This window comes from Salvelinus fontinalis, chromosome 6 (assembly GCF_029448725.1).
Source record: "Salvelinus fontinalis isolate EN_2023a chromosome 6, ASM2944872v1, whole genome shotgun sequence".
NCBI classification, from domain to species: domain Eukaryota; kingdom Metazoa; phylum Chordata; class Actinopteri; order Salmoniformes; family Salmonidae; genus Salvelinus; species Salvelinus fontinalis.
In genome coordinates this window covers 31,256,116-31,274,104 of record NC_074670.1, presented here as the reverse complement: position 1 = coordinate 31,274,104, position 17,989 = coordinate 31,256,116, and the positions used below count along the sequence as shown (strand labels likewise).

Here is a 17,989-nt window from a genome sequence, read left to right as displayed (position 1 = left end):
TAGCAAATTATAATGACTAACCACACCAAAAACAAGAATACATGAAGAGAATACAGCGACAGAGACCAGGAAACAGAAGACGTAGAGAATGAAGGAAAACCAGAAAACAAGAGAGCGATGAGGAAGACAGCGAAACAATAGAAAGAGAGCTCAGCGTCAACAAACCCTACAAATATAACGTTACTGCACGCTGTCTGCCTGGAGGGAGACAGCCAAATGTCGGAAATAAACGTGCACGAACCCACCCACGCATCCACAGACACACGTAAATATATTTATGCATGTGTGAATACAATGCTTCCTCAGGCTTTGGGTAAGATACATAGTGCTATATATACACACATAGAGAGACAGGGGCATTGTTGTTATTCCAGACCTTGCCATGTTTAATATGCATCCACAGAGGGAGGTAGGAAGGGTGTGCAGCATTCTCAGTGGATGATATCAGGCCAGTGGGAAGGATCGGTGTGCAGTGTACACACATACACTGGGAGGGAGCACAGGGTGGTGCTGTACACACACACACACACACACTGGGAGGGAGGGAGCGAAGGGGGGTGCTGCACACACACACACACAGGGGAGTGCAGGAGGCTGTAAAAACACCTGTACTGGACCAGCGGGTAGAGGATTCCCCTGCAGTGCATAGAGAAGAGGGGGAGAAGGTAGGAGAAGACACACACACACACGCACACCAAACACACCAAACACACACAAACACACACCTGTGAGATGGGGTGGTTGACGTACACCCAGCCTGTGCTGGGGTTGATGTGCAGGTAGGCCGGCTGCTGACGGGACAGAGAGTAGGCGATAGCTGCGTTACTCCCCTGGTCATCATCGTGTGCCGCTGCTCGCAGGAAGCTAGTCCCCACCGGCGTGTCCTCGCGCAGGAAGTCTGCCACATGAAGGGTTAACACATCAACATTGCCGCCGACAACAAACATCAACACGAGCAATAACAACAGCAGCGGTGGTGGCAATTTCCTGCTGAAATCACGCATTTCAGTCACAGAGAACAGAAATAAATGCGTGTGTCCTAGAAACATTTCAGTCTCCCAGTTAAATAGTTAATAAGCCACTCCAACAGTCTTGTTCTAATGTGATAAAAGGGATTCTGACATGGGGCTTATCAACACACATATTTGCACACATGGTAAACAAACAGAGAGAGGGGAGAGAGCAGGGAGGCGTAAACGTTTTCATCAGTCTTAAAAGCTTTCCAGGATTACCTGTGATTTAATATATACATCAGCATATGGTTTATTGGGACTTCAGGGGGGCTGCTAAGTCTTACCTTTCACAATATTGCTTTACCTTGAAAACTGTTAAGACATAACACAGAAGCTACAAACCAGTGTCATTGGACTGGGATAAGAGGACATTGGGTCCTTGAGCTGTTGGACATTGCTGAGCAAGCACAGTTTTGACTTAACCTTTGACCTTAAACTACACTTGGCACAACAAGGTGATGGAGGGAACTCTCACATGAACGGACAAATCCCTGGTACCCTGGCCTTAAATATGATTTTATGGGGGACGGGTTGAACTAATTTCCTCTGTTGCGCTTTAGAATGGAATAACATTTTAATTCCTGGTGGAATATCAGGCAAAGGGCTTAGTAAGCACTTGTTGGAGAGGTGTGGAGGAGGGGAGAGGGAAGCTTGGATAAGGGGACAGTCCCTTTGTGTCTATGGCAGGGCAACCCTTAGCGAGAACACTGGTTCCCCTAAGCACCACTCAACACTAAACAACCATATTTGGTATTGGGGGATTAAAAGACAGCAGCCAAAATAATACCGTTATAATACCTTGATAAGATGACTTAATATATTGGACAAGGCAAGACCAACAGGCACATTTGATAATGAAATTGTCTGAACCAAACAGGAGAAGGACAAAGGTGAAATGATGAGCGTGACGGAGATGACCCAAGGTGTGACGGAGGTGACGGAGGAGTGACAGAGGTGACCCTTACACTGGTAGCGGCTGTTCTCAAACTTGGGGTCGTTGTCGTTCTGGTCGGCGATGAGGATGGTGATCTGGCAGATGCCGATGAGAGGCTCCTGGGCCAGGTCTGTCGCCGTGACAGACAGGGCGTACTCTCTCTGGCGCTCGCGGTCGAAACTCACTGTGGTGCTGATCACACCTGGACACACACACACACAGACACACAGACACACACACACACACACACACACACACACACACACACACACACACACACACACACACACACACACACACACACACACACACACACAATGTCTTTTACTGAATGTTACTGATGTCCTCTAGATACGTACAGTCAGCCATTCCACAGCAATGAATTAGAGATGTTCTGATACAGTTTGACTGTAGTCTGTACTCTAACCTGTGTCAGGGTTGATGACGAAGCCGGATGATGCCCCGTCTCGGTGCATGATCCTGTATTTGACCTCTCCGTTGACCCCCATGTCTGCGTCGAGGGCGTGAACGCGCAGGACAAATGTCCCAGGGGGCTGGTTCTCCAGGACACCGGTGTTGACGCTGTAGTTATGGCACTGAGGGGGCAGAGTTCACACAGCACTTATGGCATTGATGCTGCATTTGTCAGTTGTAAAAGTAAGTCCCAATTAAAAATGACCAGTAGCCAATGGGACACACTGGTCAACCAGCACAGATGGACTGTGACTACCCCAGCCAGCATTCAACATCAATCACAATAAGACTAGTTAACACGCATGACGTGGGGTGCAAGGAGTTGCCAAATCTAACGGGTTGCCAGATTTTGCACACTTAGCACTCCTCCTCCCGTGTAGGAACCCACTGACCCTGTGGGCAAGTCCCTGCTGAAATATTCATCTTTGGGGCCGAGCTGTGCTGAGCTGATCTGAGCTATGCTAAGAGGGCATTTTGGTCTGACCCTGGAGTGTTCAGGACTGCAGTAGAGTGGAGTTCTGCCGCCGAGGAGAACACCAGCTGTCTTTACTTTGAACTGGCAACTTGGCATGTTCCTCTCTCTCTTTCTGTCATCTCTCTCATCCCTAGTGCTGTGGACCTCTGCCTCTCCTCCCTCAGTCACTATGTTACTCTCTCTCTCTTTCTTTCTCTCTCTCTCTCTCCTTATCGCTATCAGTCTTTCTCGCTCTTTGCCCCTCTCTCTCTTGTTTTCATCTCCACTGCAACTTTATATGCCTCATCGCTCATCTATTTTTCGACGGCACACAGGCTTCACACACACCCATAATGTGTCCAATGCCCCCCTTCCCTCACCTCTTCAAAGACAGGCTTGTTGTTGTTGATGTCGTTGATGCCCACTATGACCTGGGCGGAGTTACTGAGGGGATAGGGTCCGTCTGCCGCGTTGTCATCAGTGGCGGTAATGTTGAGGATGTACTGGGGGCCACGCAGGATAGGAGGGGGGCTCCGCCGCAGTTTGATGATGCCTAGAGAGAGAGACAATGGCAGCCATCTTTGTTACTATAGCACATATTGCAGTCAGACAAACCTACTACACGCACACAAACAATCAAACCAACACTCAAAACGTAGCTTTAACTACAAAGGGGGGAAATATTTTACACCAAGCCCCCACCCTTTACAATCCCCTACAACAAGCCCTTTAGGACCCTACATCTTTTGACACATTTCTCCAATGCAGATTCCTCACAAATAAATAAGTAACTATGTCTACCAAAGTACCGAGAGAAATATACATAAAAATGCAGCTTAAGTCTTTGAAGTGACAACTTTTCCCCTCGGTAACAGTGGAAAAAGCCAAAGGACATCTTTGTGTGTGTGTATGTGTGTGGCCGTAATAGGCTGTGTGGTGGAGAGGCAGTGCAGTGCGGGGCTGGTGATAAGGAAGGCAGGGGGCTTAAGCATTAGTCAGTGTTTCCACCTCGGAGGCGAGAGAGGGCTCTTGTAAACAAACGATAACCGGAAGATTGCCGACGCAGACGTAGAGAGACTCGACTGTGAGGAAAGTGTGAAAGCCAGTACACAGAGAGACTGAGAGACTTATGTACAAACACATACAAACACACATACACGTACAAACACATGAACACACACACACACACACAAAAGGAGACAGACTCAAAACATCTATTTACATGGAGTCCACAAAGACAAACAGAGATGAACAGGAAAATAAAAGGGTCTGTGCTGGGAGAGTATGACTATGAAGTGTGTGTGAGAGTAGAGGGGGTTCTTGTTAGAGATTTGGGTTCCCGCTGGCCTAGCATTGAGCTTGATCCCCAATTGAAGTTACCACAGCAACACAAGCTAATCTGAATAACAAGTATGTGTATGTGTGTGTGTGTGTGTGTGTGTGTGTGTGTGTGTGTGTGTGTGTGTGTGTGTGTGTGTGTGTGTGTGTGTGTGTGTGTGTGTGTGTGTGTGTGTGTGTGTGTGTGTGTGTGTGTGTGTGTGTGTGTGTGTGTGTGTGTGTGTGTGTGTGTGTGTGTGTGTGTGTGTGTGTGTGTGTGTGTGTGCGTGTGTGTCCAGGCGTATTCTTGGTTTTTCTCCTTCTGAAGTAGTGTATGTGCATGTTAGAGTTCATCTATATTTATGCGTTAGGGTTTAAGAATGTCTGTTTATCTCCATACATGCATATGACTGTTCGTTTGTCTGCCTGTGTTTTCATGTGTGTCTGAATGCCTTACTATAGAACCACTACGTTATACCTTCTCCAGTCCTTCTCCATACAAGCCCTTGGAAATACAACACTGTCAACTCTACGCACCCTTCTGGTTGTCCAGCTCAAAGTTACTGTCCTCATTGCCGCCAGTGATGGCGTAAGAGACCCCGTCTCCATCAGGGTCATTGGCGTGGACAATGGCCACCAGAGTGTCAGGACCAGCGTCCTCCGACAAGAACGTCTTATAGCTGCAGACAGAGAGAGAGAGAGAGAGAGAAAGGTAGAGAGAGGGGGGGGGGGGGAGTGTGTGTGAGAGAGAGACAGAGAGAGAGACAGAGAGAGAGAGAGATTAGATAGATAGATAGATAGATATATAGATGATAGAAAGAAAGAAAGAAAGAAAGAGAGAAAGAAAGAAAGAAAGAAAGAAGAGAGAGGGAGGGGGGAAGAGAGAGAGATTTATAAAACAAATATTCATACAGTCATTATTATTATATTATGTAATTGGCATTACATTTAATTTGCATGTATTTTCTTTCATCATTTATTCATTTCTTCAATAGGTATTTTTGCAGAGGGATGAGAGAAAACCTGCCGTAGCTCAGGAAGATCCCCAAACCCTACCATCTGTTTCCCTCCCCAGCCCTCTGAAGCGTCTCTTCTGGTACCATGGACTAGTCCTGCCCCCCACACACACACACACACACACACACACACACACACACACACACACACACACACACACACACACACACACACACACACACACACACACACACACACACACACACACACACACACACACACACACACACACACACACCATGTTTAATGAATTGGCCCATCCTCTGTAGGCATGTGGCAAGGCTAAAGTCTCACTGTGTCTCTCTCTGTGTGCTAGTGTGTCACTGTTGGCATGCTGCTATATCTCTGCATGGCTCCAAATGGTTCGCTCTGCCTGTGGCTGCGCTAGCCAAATGCCACCTCATAGGACTAAAGAGGGAGTTGTGTGTGTGGATGTATGGATGTATGGTTGTGTGTGTGTGGATGTATGGTTGTGTGTGTGTAGATGTATGGTTGTGTGTGTGTGGATGTATGGTTGTGTGTGTGTGGATGTATGGTTGTGTGTGTGTGGATGTATGGTTGTGTGTGTGTGGATGTATGGTTGTGTGTGTGTGGATGTATGGTTGTGTGTGTGTGGATGTATGGTTGTGTGTGTGTGGATGTTTGGTTGTGTGTGTGTGGATGTATGGTTGTGTGTGTGTGGATGTATGGTTGTGTGTGTGATGGAAGGGGGGCAGGGACTAACTGGATAGAATTCTGCTCTGAGTAACAACTTCCACTGGTAGAGGGTGTAGAGTCGAGTAAAAGGGAGGGAGAGTGTGAGTGTATGAATGGGGGAGGAAGAGCAGCCAACCAGCACAGTGGCATAGGATAAAAGAGGAGAAATGAGAGGAGAAAAGGGGGAGTTAGAGAGGGAGAAACAGATAGATGGAGAACATACACAGCTTGAGAGAAGATGGGAGCCTCGTCGTTGGTATTGGCCATTCTGAACCGGATGGAGGCGGTCCCGGTGCGGGGTGGAGTCCCGTTGTCCACAGCAACCACCACAAACTCGTACATGTGATTGGGCCGCTCGTAGTCCAACCGTTGGCTGGGGCTGACCACGCCCCTGGAAGAGATGGCAAAGTCGGGACTCTGGATGAAGTAGGAGAGCTCTGAGTTGAGCCCTGTGTCACAGTCCCTCGCTAGAACTAGAGAGGAAGACAGGAGGATGAGAAGAGGAAGACAGGAGGAAGACAGGAGAAAGACAGGAGAAAGACAGGAGAAAGACAGGAGAAAGACAGGAGAAAGACAGGAGAAAGACAGGAGAAAGACAGGAGAAAGATAGGAGAAAGACAGGAGAAAGACAGGAGGAAGACAGGAGGAAGACAGGAGAAAGACAGGAGGAAGACAGGAGGAAGACAGGAGAAAGACAGGAGAAAGACAGGAGAAAGACAGGAGAAAGACAGGAGAAAGATAGGAGAAAGACAGGAGAAAGACAGGAGGAAGACAGGAGGAAGACAGGAGAAAGACAGGAGGACGACAGGAGAAAGACAGGAGGAAGACAGGAGAAAGACAGGAGAAAGACAGGAGGAAGACAGGAGGAAGACAGGAGAAAGACAGGAGGAAGACAGGAGAAAGACAGGAGGAAGACAGGAGAAAGACAGGAGGAAGACAGGAGGAAGACAGGAGAAAGACAGGAGGAAGACAGGAGAAAGACAGGAGGAAGACAGGAGGAAGACAGGAGAAAGACAGGAGAAAGACAGGAGAAAGACAGGAGGAAGACAGGAGGAAGACAGGTGAAAGATAGGAGGAAGACAGGAGGAAGACAGGAGAAAGACAGGAGGAAGACAGGAGGAAGTCATTATCTTTATAATCAGCTTGTACACATTGGATATCATTATTCCAGTTTTGCGAAGAAGGAAACGACCAACAGAAATACTCAGTGGCACGCACGCACGCACGCACACACACACACACACACACACACACACACACACACACACACACACACACACACACACACACACACACACACACACGCACACACGCACACACGCACACACGCACACACACACAATTTGGTAATCATTTATCTAGTAGTCTGTGTGTAGCCTTACATTTGACATTTTTCACATCTTAGTCATTTAACAGATGCTCTTATCCAGAGCGACATGCATTAGTCTTAACGACTTAAAGTAGTCTTCCACCCTTCCGTGTCCCCCTCCCCCCCCCCTCCCAGCTCCTTGCCATTGTATAGTAGGTGAATTTAAGCCGTCGGTGGTGTTAAAAGAGACATAATGGAGGCCAGTGGTGTATGAAGTGTGTGTGATAACACCAGCTGTACTGTAGACCTACTGTATGTACTGAGTATTGGCTAGTGTTAGACTGGAGTCATGCTGTCGACAGGCCCACATCAAACAGTCCAACTTCAAGAAGGCTATGCTGTCATTAGCCAAAGAGCCAGAGCCCAGTTGTAATGAATTAGCCCTCAGGGCGAGAGAGAGCGTGTGTTCCACACACAGACACAGACAAGTGTTTGTTAATGTACACACGTGCATGTAGAAATGCTCACGCCCACATGTACACAGAATGACGCAAATAAGCAGTTGTATACTGGCTGACTCACTGCTTCTCTTCCATCTCTCATCATTCCATCATCTCTTTCTACTTCTCCCTCTTCCTCCCTCTATCCCATTAGTTCTCTCACTCACACATGAACCTGTTGCGGAGGGGGGGGGGGGGGGGGGGGGTTAGAGCGAGAGAGAGTGTGTGTATGTGTGTATGTGTTTGTGTGTGTGTGTTCATGTGTGTATGTGTGTGTTTGTGTGTGTTCATGTGTGTGAGAGAAGGGGAGCTTAAGGCCAGGATTGAAACAGAAGGTTCATTAAATATACACAGACTAATATAATATATCTTCAGGCTACTTATTAGCATTTTTAATGCATAGGCAGGAGTATTGGAGTTGCAGCGGTAGCTAAATTAAACATAGGAATATGGGGAGAGGCTAGGCGAGCGATTCTGGCTAGCTGAGGGGTTTGTGTGTGGGTGTGTGTGTGTGTGTGTGGGGGGGGGGGGGGTTGTTCGCCTCCCTACTCTGCTAAATCCTTCCTGAGACATTTCTGCTAGATAATTGGAGAGGCAGATTTCCCCGTCACTCACTGCTAGCTTCCATTAAAAACCAAGGCCCAATTTATAGACTAATCCTGACTTAAGGTAAACAACAATAATCATCCCCTCTCTCTATCTTTCTCTCTCTATCCTTATCTCTTTCTCCTGACTATCTCTTTCCCTCATGCTCGCCTCTTTCTCAGTTTTTTTCTCTCGCTGCATCTGAAATCAAACCATCCATTCTAAAGCTTTTAATCAAACTATCCATTCTAAAGCTTTTAATCAAACTATCCATTCTAAAGCTTGAAATCAAACTATCCATTCTAAAGCTCGAAATCAAACTATCCATTCTAAAGCTTTTAATCAAACTATCCATTCTAAAGCTTTTAATCAAACTATCCATTCTAAAGCTTTTAATCAAACTATCCATTCTAAAGCTTTTAATCAAACTATCCATTCTAAAGCTTTTAATCAAACTATCCATTCTAAAGCTTTTAATTAAACTACCCATTCTAAAGCTTTTAATCAAACTATCCATTCTAAAGCTTTTAATCAAACTATCCATTCTAAAGCTTGAAATCAAACTATCCATTCTAAAGCTTGAAATCAAACTATCCATTCTAAAGCTTTTAATCAAACTATCCATTCTAAAGCTTTTAATCAAACTATCCATTCTAAAGCTTTTAATCAAACTATACATTCTAAAGCTCGAAATTAAACTATCCATTCACATACAAATACTACAAACACACACGCGCACGTGCGCACACACACACGCGCACGCGCGCGTGCTCTGCATGCAGGGGGAGTCTCCACTGCGTGAGTGAGTGACACAGAGTGACAGGCGCGTCTGTCGACATGGCGATATGCAAAAAAGTTGCATATTCACCATAATTGAATTTTCATAAGCACATGCACAGACACACAGAGACAAACACACAGACACACAGAGACACACACACAGACACACAGAGACACACACACAGCCGGGCCCATGCCAACGTGTGCATCTGCTTCAGAAAGCATGCTGCGGCCACTAGATCATCCTGTCTTACTCTCTCGTTCTCTCTTTTCTTTTTGTCTCTCTATTTTCTCCATCCCTCGCTAAAGCCGATTGGCTTAAGCTGAGAACAAAGACAGAATTAAAGGCTGGTAAGCAATTCGGCCATTCTCTTCTCTCTGGCTCACACACACACACACACACACACACACACACACACACACACACACACACACACACACACACACACACACACACACACACACACACACACACACACACACACACACACACACACACACACACACTTGAAAAATGGGTTGTCTCCTCCTCTCCCTCTTCTCCTCATGGCTCAGTGGGGGAAGACTGCTCAAGCACTCCCAGGGAGGCTAGCTGTTAGCCTGCTATCCATTAGCATTGATAATTTGATCCCAGAACCTAATGCAGTGTGACAAGCAGCAAAGCCAACCTCATTGTCGGTCTCGCATTTAACGTGTGGTGTGTGCAATAGAGTTGAGGTCACATAGAATGGGACAAAGATGCATGCACTGACATGGTAGCACATTGACTGAACATACCTGTGCATGAACGGCACAAAGCACACGCTCGTCTATCTAACCTCCCAAAGGGTTGCCCACTCCTCCCTTCCCTTCCTCTATAAAAGAGTAGCCGGTGGTTAAACCATGGCACATAGTCATCCATTGTGAGTGGGCGCAAAACCCTTTCAATTACTGTGATAGGATCAGGTCTGGGACAGGCAGGGTGATAAGAGCAGCCCATTCCATTATGGCCAGCCTTTAGTAGAGGTCACCCTCTCCTCAACCCTCAGGGTGTCTGTCCACCAACCAAGCCTGGCTATCAACATCTCACACAGAGGGCATCACCCACTGTCTGTTACTGTCTGTCTGTCTGTCTGTCTGTCTGTCTGTCTGTCTGTCTGTCTGTGTGTCTGTGTGTCTGTGTGTCTGTCTGTCTGTCTGTCTGTCTGTTACAGTGCCTTCGGAAAGTATACAGACCCCTTGACTTTTTCCACATTTTGTTACGTTACAGCCTTAATTCTAAAATGGATTTAAAAAAAAATAATCCTCAGTGATCTACACACAATACCCTATAATGACAAAGTGAAAACAGGTTTTTAGATTTTTTTGCAAATGAATTAAATAAAAAAAACAGAAATATCTTATTTACATAAGAATTCAGCCCCTTTGCTATGAGACTTGAAATTGAGCTCAGGTGCATCCTGTTTCCATTGATCATCCTTAAGATATTTCTACAACTTGATTGGAGTCCACCTGTGCTAAATTCAATTGATTGGACATGATGTGGAAAGGCCCACACCTGTCTATATAAGATCCCACAGTTGACAGTGCATGTCCGAGCAAAAACCAAGTCATGGGGTTGAAGGAATTGTCCGTAGAGCTCAGAGACAGGATTGTGTTGAGGCACAGATCTGGGGAAGGGTACTAAAAAATGTCTGCAGCACTGAAGGTCCTCAAGAACAAAGTGGGCTCCATCATTCTTAAATGGAAGATGTTTGGAACCACCAAAACTCTTCTTAGAGTGGCTGAACTGAGCATTCGGGGGAGAAGGGGCTTGGTCAGGGAGGTGACCAAGAACTTGATGGTCACTCTGACAGAGCTCTAGAGTTCCTCTGTGGAGATGGGAGAACCTTCCAGAAGGACAACCATCTCTGCAGCACTCCACCAATCAGGCCTTTATGGTAGAGTGGCCAGACGGAAGCCACTCCTCAGTAAAAGGCACATGACAGCCCGCTTGGAGTTTGCCAAAAGGCACCTGAAGACTCTCAGACCATTAAAAACAAGATTGCTGGTCTGATGAAACCAAGATTGAACTCCTTGGCCTGAATGCCAAGCGTCACGTCTGGAGGAAACCTGGCACCATCCATACGGTGAAGCATGGTGGTGGCAGCATCATGCTGTGGGGGTGTTTTTCAGTGGTAGGGACTGGGAGACTAGTCAGGATCGAGGCAAAGATGAACAGAGCAAAGTACAGAGAGATCCTTGATGAAAACCTGCTCTAGAGCGCTCAGGACCTCCGACTGGGGTGAATGTTCACCTTCCAATAGGACAACGACCCTAAGTACACAGCCAAGACAACACAGGAGTGGCTTTGGGACAAGTCTCTGAATGTCCTTGAGTGGCCCAGCCAGAGCCCGGACTTGAACCTGATCGAATATCTCTGGAGAGATCTGAAATTAGCTGTGCAGCAACGCTCACCATCCAACCTGACAGAGCTTGAGAGGATCTGCAGAGAAGAATGGAAGAAACTCCCCAAATACAGGTGTGCCAAGCTTGTAGCGTCAAACCCAAGAAGACTCAATATTGTAATCGCTGCCGAAGGTGCTTCAACAAACTACTGAGTAAAGGGTCTGAATACTCATGTAAATGTTATATTTCCGTTTTTTTTTATTTTTTATAAATGAGCAAAAATGGCTAAAATCCTGTTATGGGGTATAGTGTGTAGATTGACGAGGGAAAAAAACAATTTAGAATAAGGCTGTAATGTAACAAAATGTGGAAAAAGTAAAGGGGTCTGAATACTTTCTGAAGGCACTGTATACACTGTTACTGTATGTACTGTCTGTCTGTTATGTACTGTCTGTCTGTCTGTGTGTCTCTGTCTGTCTGTCTGTCTGTCTGTCTGTCTGTCTGTCTGTCTCTCTGTCTGTCTGTCTGTCTCTCTGTCTGTCTCTCTGTCTGTCTGTCTGTCTGTCTGTCTCTGTCTGTCTGTCTGTCTGTCTGTCTGTCTGTCTGTCTGTCTGTCTGTCTGTCTGTCTGTCTGTCTGTCTCTGTCTGCCTGTCTGTCTGTCTGTGTCTCTGTCTGTCTGTTATGTACTGTCTGTCTGTTATGTACTGTCTGTCTGTCTGTTATGTACTGTCTGTCTGTGTGTCTCTGTCTGTCTGTGTGTCTCTGTCTGTCTGTGTGTCTCTGTGTGTCTGTGTGTCTCTGTGTGTCTGTGTGTCTCTGTGTGTCTGTGTGTCTCTGTTTGTGTGTCTGTGGGTCTCTGTCTGTGTGTCTCTCTGTCTGTGTGTCTGTGTGTGTGTCTCTACGTATGTTATGGACTTTATGTCCCACATAGAACCTCCACCGATGTCTCACCTTGTAGCAGTGATGTTCCAGGCGCGGTGGCTTCGGGAATGTTATCCCGGCTGTAAATGGAGTGGAGGAATTCTGGGGTGCAGTCATTCTCATCTGTGATGTGAACCACCACCTATAGGGAAGGACAGAGGAGAAAGGGTTAACTTGGAGCGGCGATGGGCTGGTGTCTGTGGAAGTTCTTCTTTGTGTGAAGCTTTCAGATGACAGTCATTTACAAGATATGTGAATGTGTATGTGAGTGTTTGTGTGTATGTGTGTTTTCTCGGGCGTGTTGGCTGGGTTAATATAAATGTGCGTGGGAGGGCGAGGACCTAGTGGTAGTCAGGCACAGCTGCACCCCAACCCTCTGAGCCGCTCCCCGGCCAAGCGGAACACAACATCACACAAACGCTCACGCGTGCACACGCAAACACACACACTCACTCTTACAGATGCATGCACACACATTTACACTGAATCTCTGTGCACACACACATCATTTTTTTATAGCTGTAAATATGACAGTCCTGAGGCGTAAGGAAGACAGAGAGATCCAAAGGAGAGAGAGATAATTAAGGGGGAAGAGAAAAAGAGAGAAAGAAAACCTAGGAAGATAGCGACAGAGAGAAAGAAAGGGGGGGCAGAAAGAGGAAAAGATAGATAATGATGGGGCAGGATGGTGGTAGAGATTGAGTTAGAGAGATAGGTAGGGAAAGAGAGTGAGAGAGGTAAAGAGAGGCGGGGTAGTCCAGAGGTTCCCTGAGCAGTGTTAGTCATGCTGGATCCTCCCCCTCCAGTCTCCCACATGGGGGTGTTATCTCTGGGGACCAGATGTGCCAGGGGGTAGACTGCTGCTCCCCAGGGGAGAGAGGTGGGCACACAGAGCAGCCATGGCAGACAGGGGGCTGGAGAAGCCAGCGTGGGCCCCAGTATGGAACTATGACTAGGCTAACACACTCAACACACTCACATCAACTCCCACACTGTCAGTCTGAAATGAAGGAACTAACACAAACTTCATTGGAACTTTGAAAATGCAAAAACTCCAACACCATATTTGACAAACCTTCAAAATCTGAGGCAAATTGAAATCCTTTTTTTGTACTTTTACAGCTTTTAAGTTATATTCAATTGGTAGTTACAGTCTTGTCCCATCACTGCAACTCCCATACGGACTCGGGAGAGAGCGATACGTCCTCCGAAAAACGACCATGCCAAGGCCCGCTGCTTCTTGACACACTGCTCGCTTAACCCGGAAGCCAGTCGCACCAATGTGTAGGAGGAAACACCATTCAGCTAGTGACCGAAGTCAGCTTGCAGGCGCCCGGCCCGCCACAAGGAGTCGCTAGAGCGCGATGGGACAAGGAAATCCTGGTAGGCCAAACCCTCGTCTAACTCGGTGAACGTTGGGCAAATTGTGCGCTACCTCATAGTTCTCCCGATCACGGCCGGTTGTGATACAGCCTGGGATCGAACCAGGGTCTGTAGTGATGCCTCTAGCACTGAGATGCAATGCCTTAGACTGCTGCTCCACTCGGGAGGCCACAAATAATTGAAATCCAAACTTGATGTCAATGCGAGACTAAGTGAAAATTCGACTTATGTGGAAGTTAGGATTCGCTCCAAAGACAACAATAACTCCAAACTCCAAACAATAAGGTTATGCTTGGCATCGATAGACTGACACAAAATGTCTGACTCTTCCCCTAGTGCATCAATTCAATCAGACTGATTTAAAACAGAGAGCTGTCCATTCTTGCCACTATTTCTACGTTCTATCCTGTGGGTAACACTATGAAGCCCTCCCTCTCTCCACTCCTCCAAACCCGGCAGACTGGATCCCCCTCTCACTCATACCTAATCACCAACACTCCCTGGGGTTCCCAATCCCTGTTAGAAAAACACCCTGTCTGTTAAGACCCTCTTGGAGAGCCGCCACACACCGTGAGCCTGGTCCAACAGGAGCCTGGTCTCATACTGCTGCCGTACTGTGTATGTGTGTGTGTTTGTGTGTGTGTGTGTTGTGTGTGCGTCTGTGTGCGTGGCAGAAAGTGAGAGTATTAGTGATACTAAGAGCTAGTACAAGTGCTTAAGGAAGATTAGAAGGAGAAGCTGGGAGCGGAGAGAGATGGGGAGGAGAGAGAGGGAAAGAGACATGGAACTCTATGGGATGCCTGCTCCTCTTCATACTCCTACCCAATGGGCTTGTATTAATGATAGCAGAGAGAGAGAGAAACAGAGGCAGAGACGGTGTGAGTTGACCACAGACGGTGTGAGTTTTGGACAGAGGAAGGTGACTGTGACTGGTGCCCAGCTTATTTCCAGATTGCGGAGCCTGTTTATGTTGGTGTGTGTTGTGTCTGTACGTGTGCACTGTTACATCTGTGTTTAATGCATGTGTGTGAACATGCAAGAGTTTCTGTGTTTGTCTACTCACGTTGTACATGTTTGTTTGTGTGTGTGTGTTTGTGGTGCCAAAGCGTTCCTCTGTGTCCGGCACACGTTGGCCACAGTGTCCTGCCTGGTTGCCAGGCACACGTTGGCCACAGTGTCCTGCCTGGTTGCCAGGCACACGTTGGCCACAGTGTCCTGCCTGGTTGCCAGGCACACGTTGGCCACAGTGTCCTGCCTGGTTGCCAAGTCCATCTAAACAACTCAATCAGTGGATGTGAGCATCTGACAAACAAAGATGGCCACCCCGGGGGATTCCAATACGCCAGTTTCACAACAGCTTACCTCAACTGCCCTTGTGGGAAAGGAAACTGAAGCCAAACAAGGGGTTAGGACACACCTGTTCTCATTTAGGTAAAAGGTTATTTTTAAATCTGAGGGAGACGTCATACAATATGATGTTAATTGTAAAGCCTGAGATGATTATCTTCACATAATAGGATAGCAAAGATAAACAACCTTCTGAATAAATAAAAACAACAATTGTCTGTCTTTTTACCCAGAATTTCCATAGTCTTCACTGTATCTGCACTGAAGCTATTTCTATTTCCAAACTCGCCACTGAGGCCACAGTCCAATCACCTGAACAGAATCACCATGCTACACTGGCTGACTCCATACTGTTGTTCTCCATTATGTGACCACGGCTGACTCTCCATACTGTTGTTCTCCATTATGTGACCATGGCTGACTCTCCATACTGTTGTTCTCCATTATGTGACCACGGCTGACTCTCCATACCGTTGTTCTCCATTATGTGACCATGGCTGACTCTCCATACTGTTGTTCTCCATTATGTGACCATGGCTGACTCTCCATACTGTTGTTCTCCATTATGTGACCACGGCTGACTCTCCATACTGTTGTTCTCCATTATGTGACCATGGCTGACTCTCCATACTGTTGTTCTCCATTATGTGACCACGGCTGACTCTCCATACTGTTGTTCTCCATTATGTGACCACGGCTGACTCTCCATACTGTTGTTCTCCATTATGTGACCACGGCTGACTCTCCATACTGTTGTTCTCCATTATGTGACCACGGCTGACTCTCCATACTGTTGTTCTCCATTATGTGACCACGGCTGACTCTCCATACTGTTGTTCTCCATTATGTGACCACGGCTGACTCTCCATACTGTTGTTCTCCATTATGTGACCACGGCTGACTCTCCATACTGTTGTTCTCCATTATGTGACCACGGCTGGCTCTCCATACTGTTGTTCTCCATTATGTGACCACGGCTGACTCTCCATACTGTTGTTCTCCATTATGTGACCATGGCTGACTCTCCATACTGTTGTTCTCCATTATGTGACCACGGCTGACTCTCCATACTGTTGTTCTCCATTATGTGACCATGGCTGACTCTCCATACTGTTGTTCTCCATTATGTGACCACGGCTGACTCTCCATACTGTTGTTCTCCATTATGTGACCACGGCTGACTCTCCATACTGTTGTTCTCCATTATGTGACCACGGCTGACTCTCCATACTGTTGTTCTCCATTATGTGACCACGGCTGACTCTCCATACCGTTGTTCTCCATTATGTGACCACGGCTGACTCTCCATACCGTTGTTCTCCATTATGTGACCACGGCTGACTCTCCATACTGTTGTTCTCCATTATGTGACCACAGCTGACTCCATACTGTTGTTCTCCATTATGTGACCACGGATGACTCTCCATACTGTTGTTCTCCATTATGTGACCACGGCTGACTCTCCATACTGTTGTTCTCCATTATGTGACCACGGCTGGCTATCCATACTGTTGTTCTCCATTATGTGACCATGGCTGACTCGCCATACTGTTGTTCTCCATTATGTGACCACGGCTGACTCTCCATACTGTTGTTCTCCATTATGTGACCACGGCTGGCTATCCATACTGTTGTTCTCCATTATGTGACCACGGCTGACTCCATACTGTTGTTCTCCATTATGTGACCACAGCTGACTCCATACTGTTGTTCTCCATTATGTGACCATGGCTGACTCTCCATACTGTTGTTCTCCATTATGTGACCACAGCTGACTCCATACTGTTGTTCTCCATTATGTGACCATGGCTGACTCTCCATACTGTTGTTCTCCATTATGTGACCATGGCTGACTCTCCATACTGTTGTTCTCCATTATGTGACCATGGCTGACTCACCATACTGTTGTTCTCCATTATGTGACCACGGCTGACTCTCCATACTGTTGTTCTCCATTATGTGACCACGGCTGACTCTCCATACTGTTGTTCTCCATTATGTGACCATGGCTGACTCGCCATACTGTTGTTCTCCATTATGTGACCACGGCTGGCTATCCATACTGTTGTTCTCCATTATGTGACCACGGCTGACTCCATACTGTTGTTCTCCATTATGTGACCACGGCTGACTCTCCATACTGTTGTTCTCCATTATGTGACCACGGCTGACTCTCCATACTGTTGTTCTCCATTATGTGACCATGGCTGACTCTCCATACTGTTGTTCTCCATTATGTGACCACGGCTGACTCTCCATACTGTTGTTCTCCATTATGTGACCACGGCTGACTCTCCATGCTGTTGTTCTCCATTATGTGACCATGGCTGACTCTCCATACTGTTGTTCTCCATTATGTGACCACGGCTGACTCTCCTTACTGTTGTTCTCCATTATGTGACCACGGCTGACTCTCCATACCGTTGTTCTCCATTATGTGACCACGGCTGACTCTCCATACTGTTGTTCTCCATTATGTGACCACGGCTGACTCTCCATACTGTTGTTCTCCATTATGTGACCATGGCTGACTCTCCATACTGTTGTTCTCCATTATGTGACCATGGCTGACTCTCCATACTGTTGTTCTCCATTATGTGACCACGGCTGACTCTCCATACTGTTGTTCTCCATTATGTGACCACGGCTGATTCTCCATACTGTTGTTCTCCATTATGTGACCATGGCTGACTCGCCATACTGTTGTTCTCCATTATGTGACCACGGCTGACTCTCCATACTGTTGTTCTCCATTATGTGACCACGGCTGACTCTCCATACCGTTGTTCTCCATTATGTGACCACGGCTGATTCTCCATACTGTTGTTCTCCATTATGTGACCATGGCTGACTCGCCATACTGTTGTTCTCCATTATGTGACCACAGCTGA

At 46.9% G+C, this 17,989-nt stretch overlaps 1 protein-coding gene across 1 annotated transcript in view; it reads right to left on the bottom strand.

Annotated features, from left to right (window-relative positions):
• LOC129857658 (neural-cadherin-like) overlaps positions 1–17,989 on the bottom strand; it is a 109,228-nt gene that overhangs the window by 37,139 nt on the left and 54,100 nt on the right. Inside the window, exons 5-11 of the mRNA XM_055926123.1 lie at positions 12,399–12,510; positions 6,129–6,378; positions 4,730–4,872; positions 3,256–3,428; positions 2,375–2,543; positions 1,979–2,149; positions 726–898 (exon numbers count right to left, since the gene is read on the bottom strand). Of these exons, the coding sequence (XP_055782098.1) occupies positions 726–898; positions 1,979–2,149; positions 2,375–2,543; positions 3,256–3,428; positions 4,730–4,872; positions 6,129–6,378; positions 12,399–12,510 (1,191 nt within the window). The remainder of the gene's footprint in view (positions 1–725; positions 899–1,978; positions 2,150–2,374; positions 2,544–3,255; positions 3,429–4,729; positions 4,873–6,128; positions 6,379–12,398; positions 12,511–17,989) is intronic.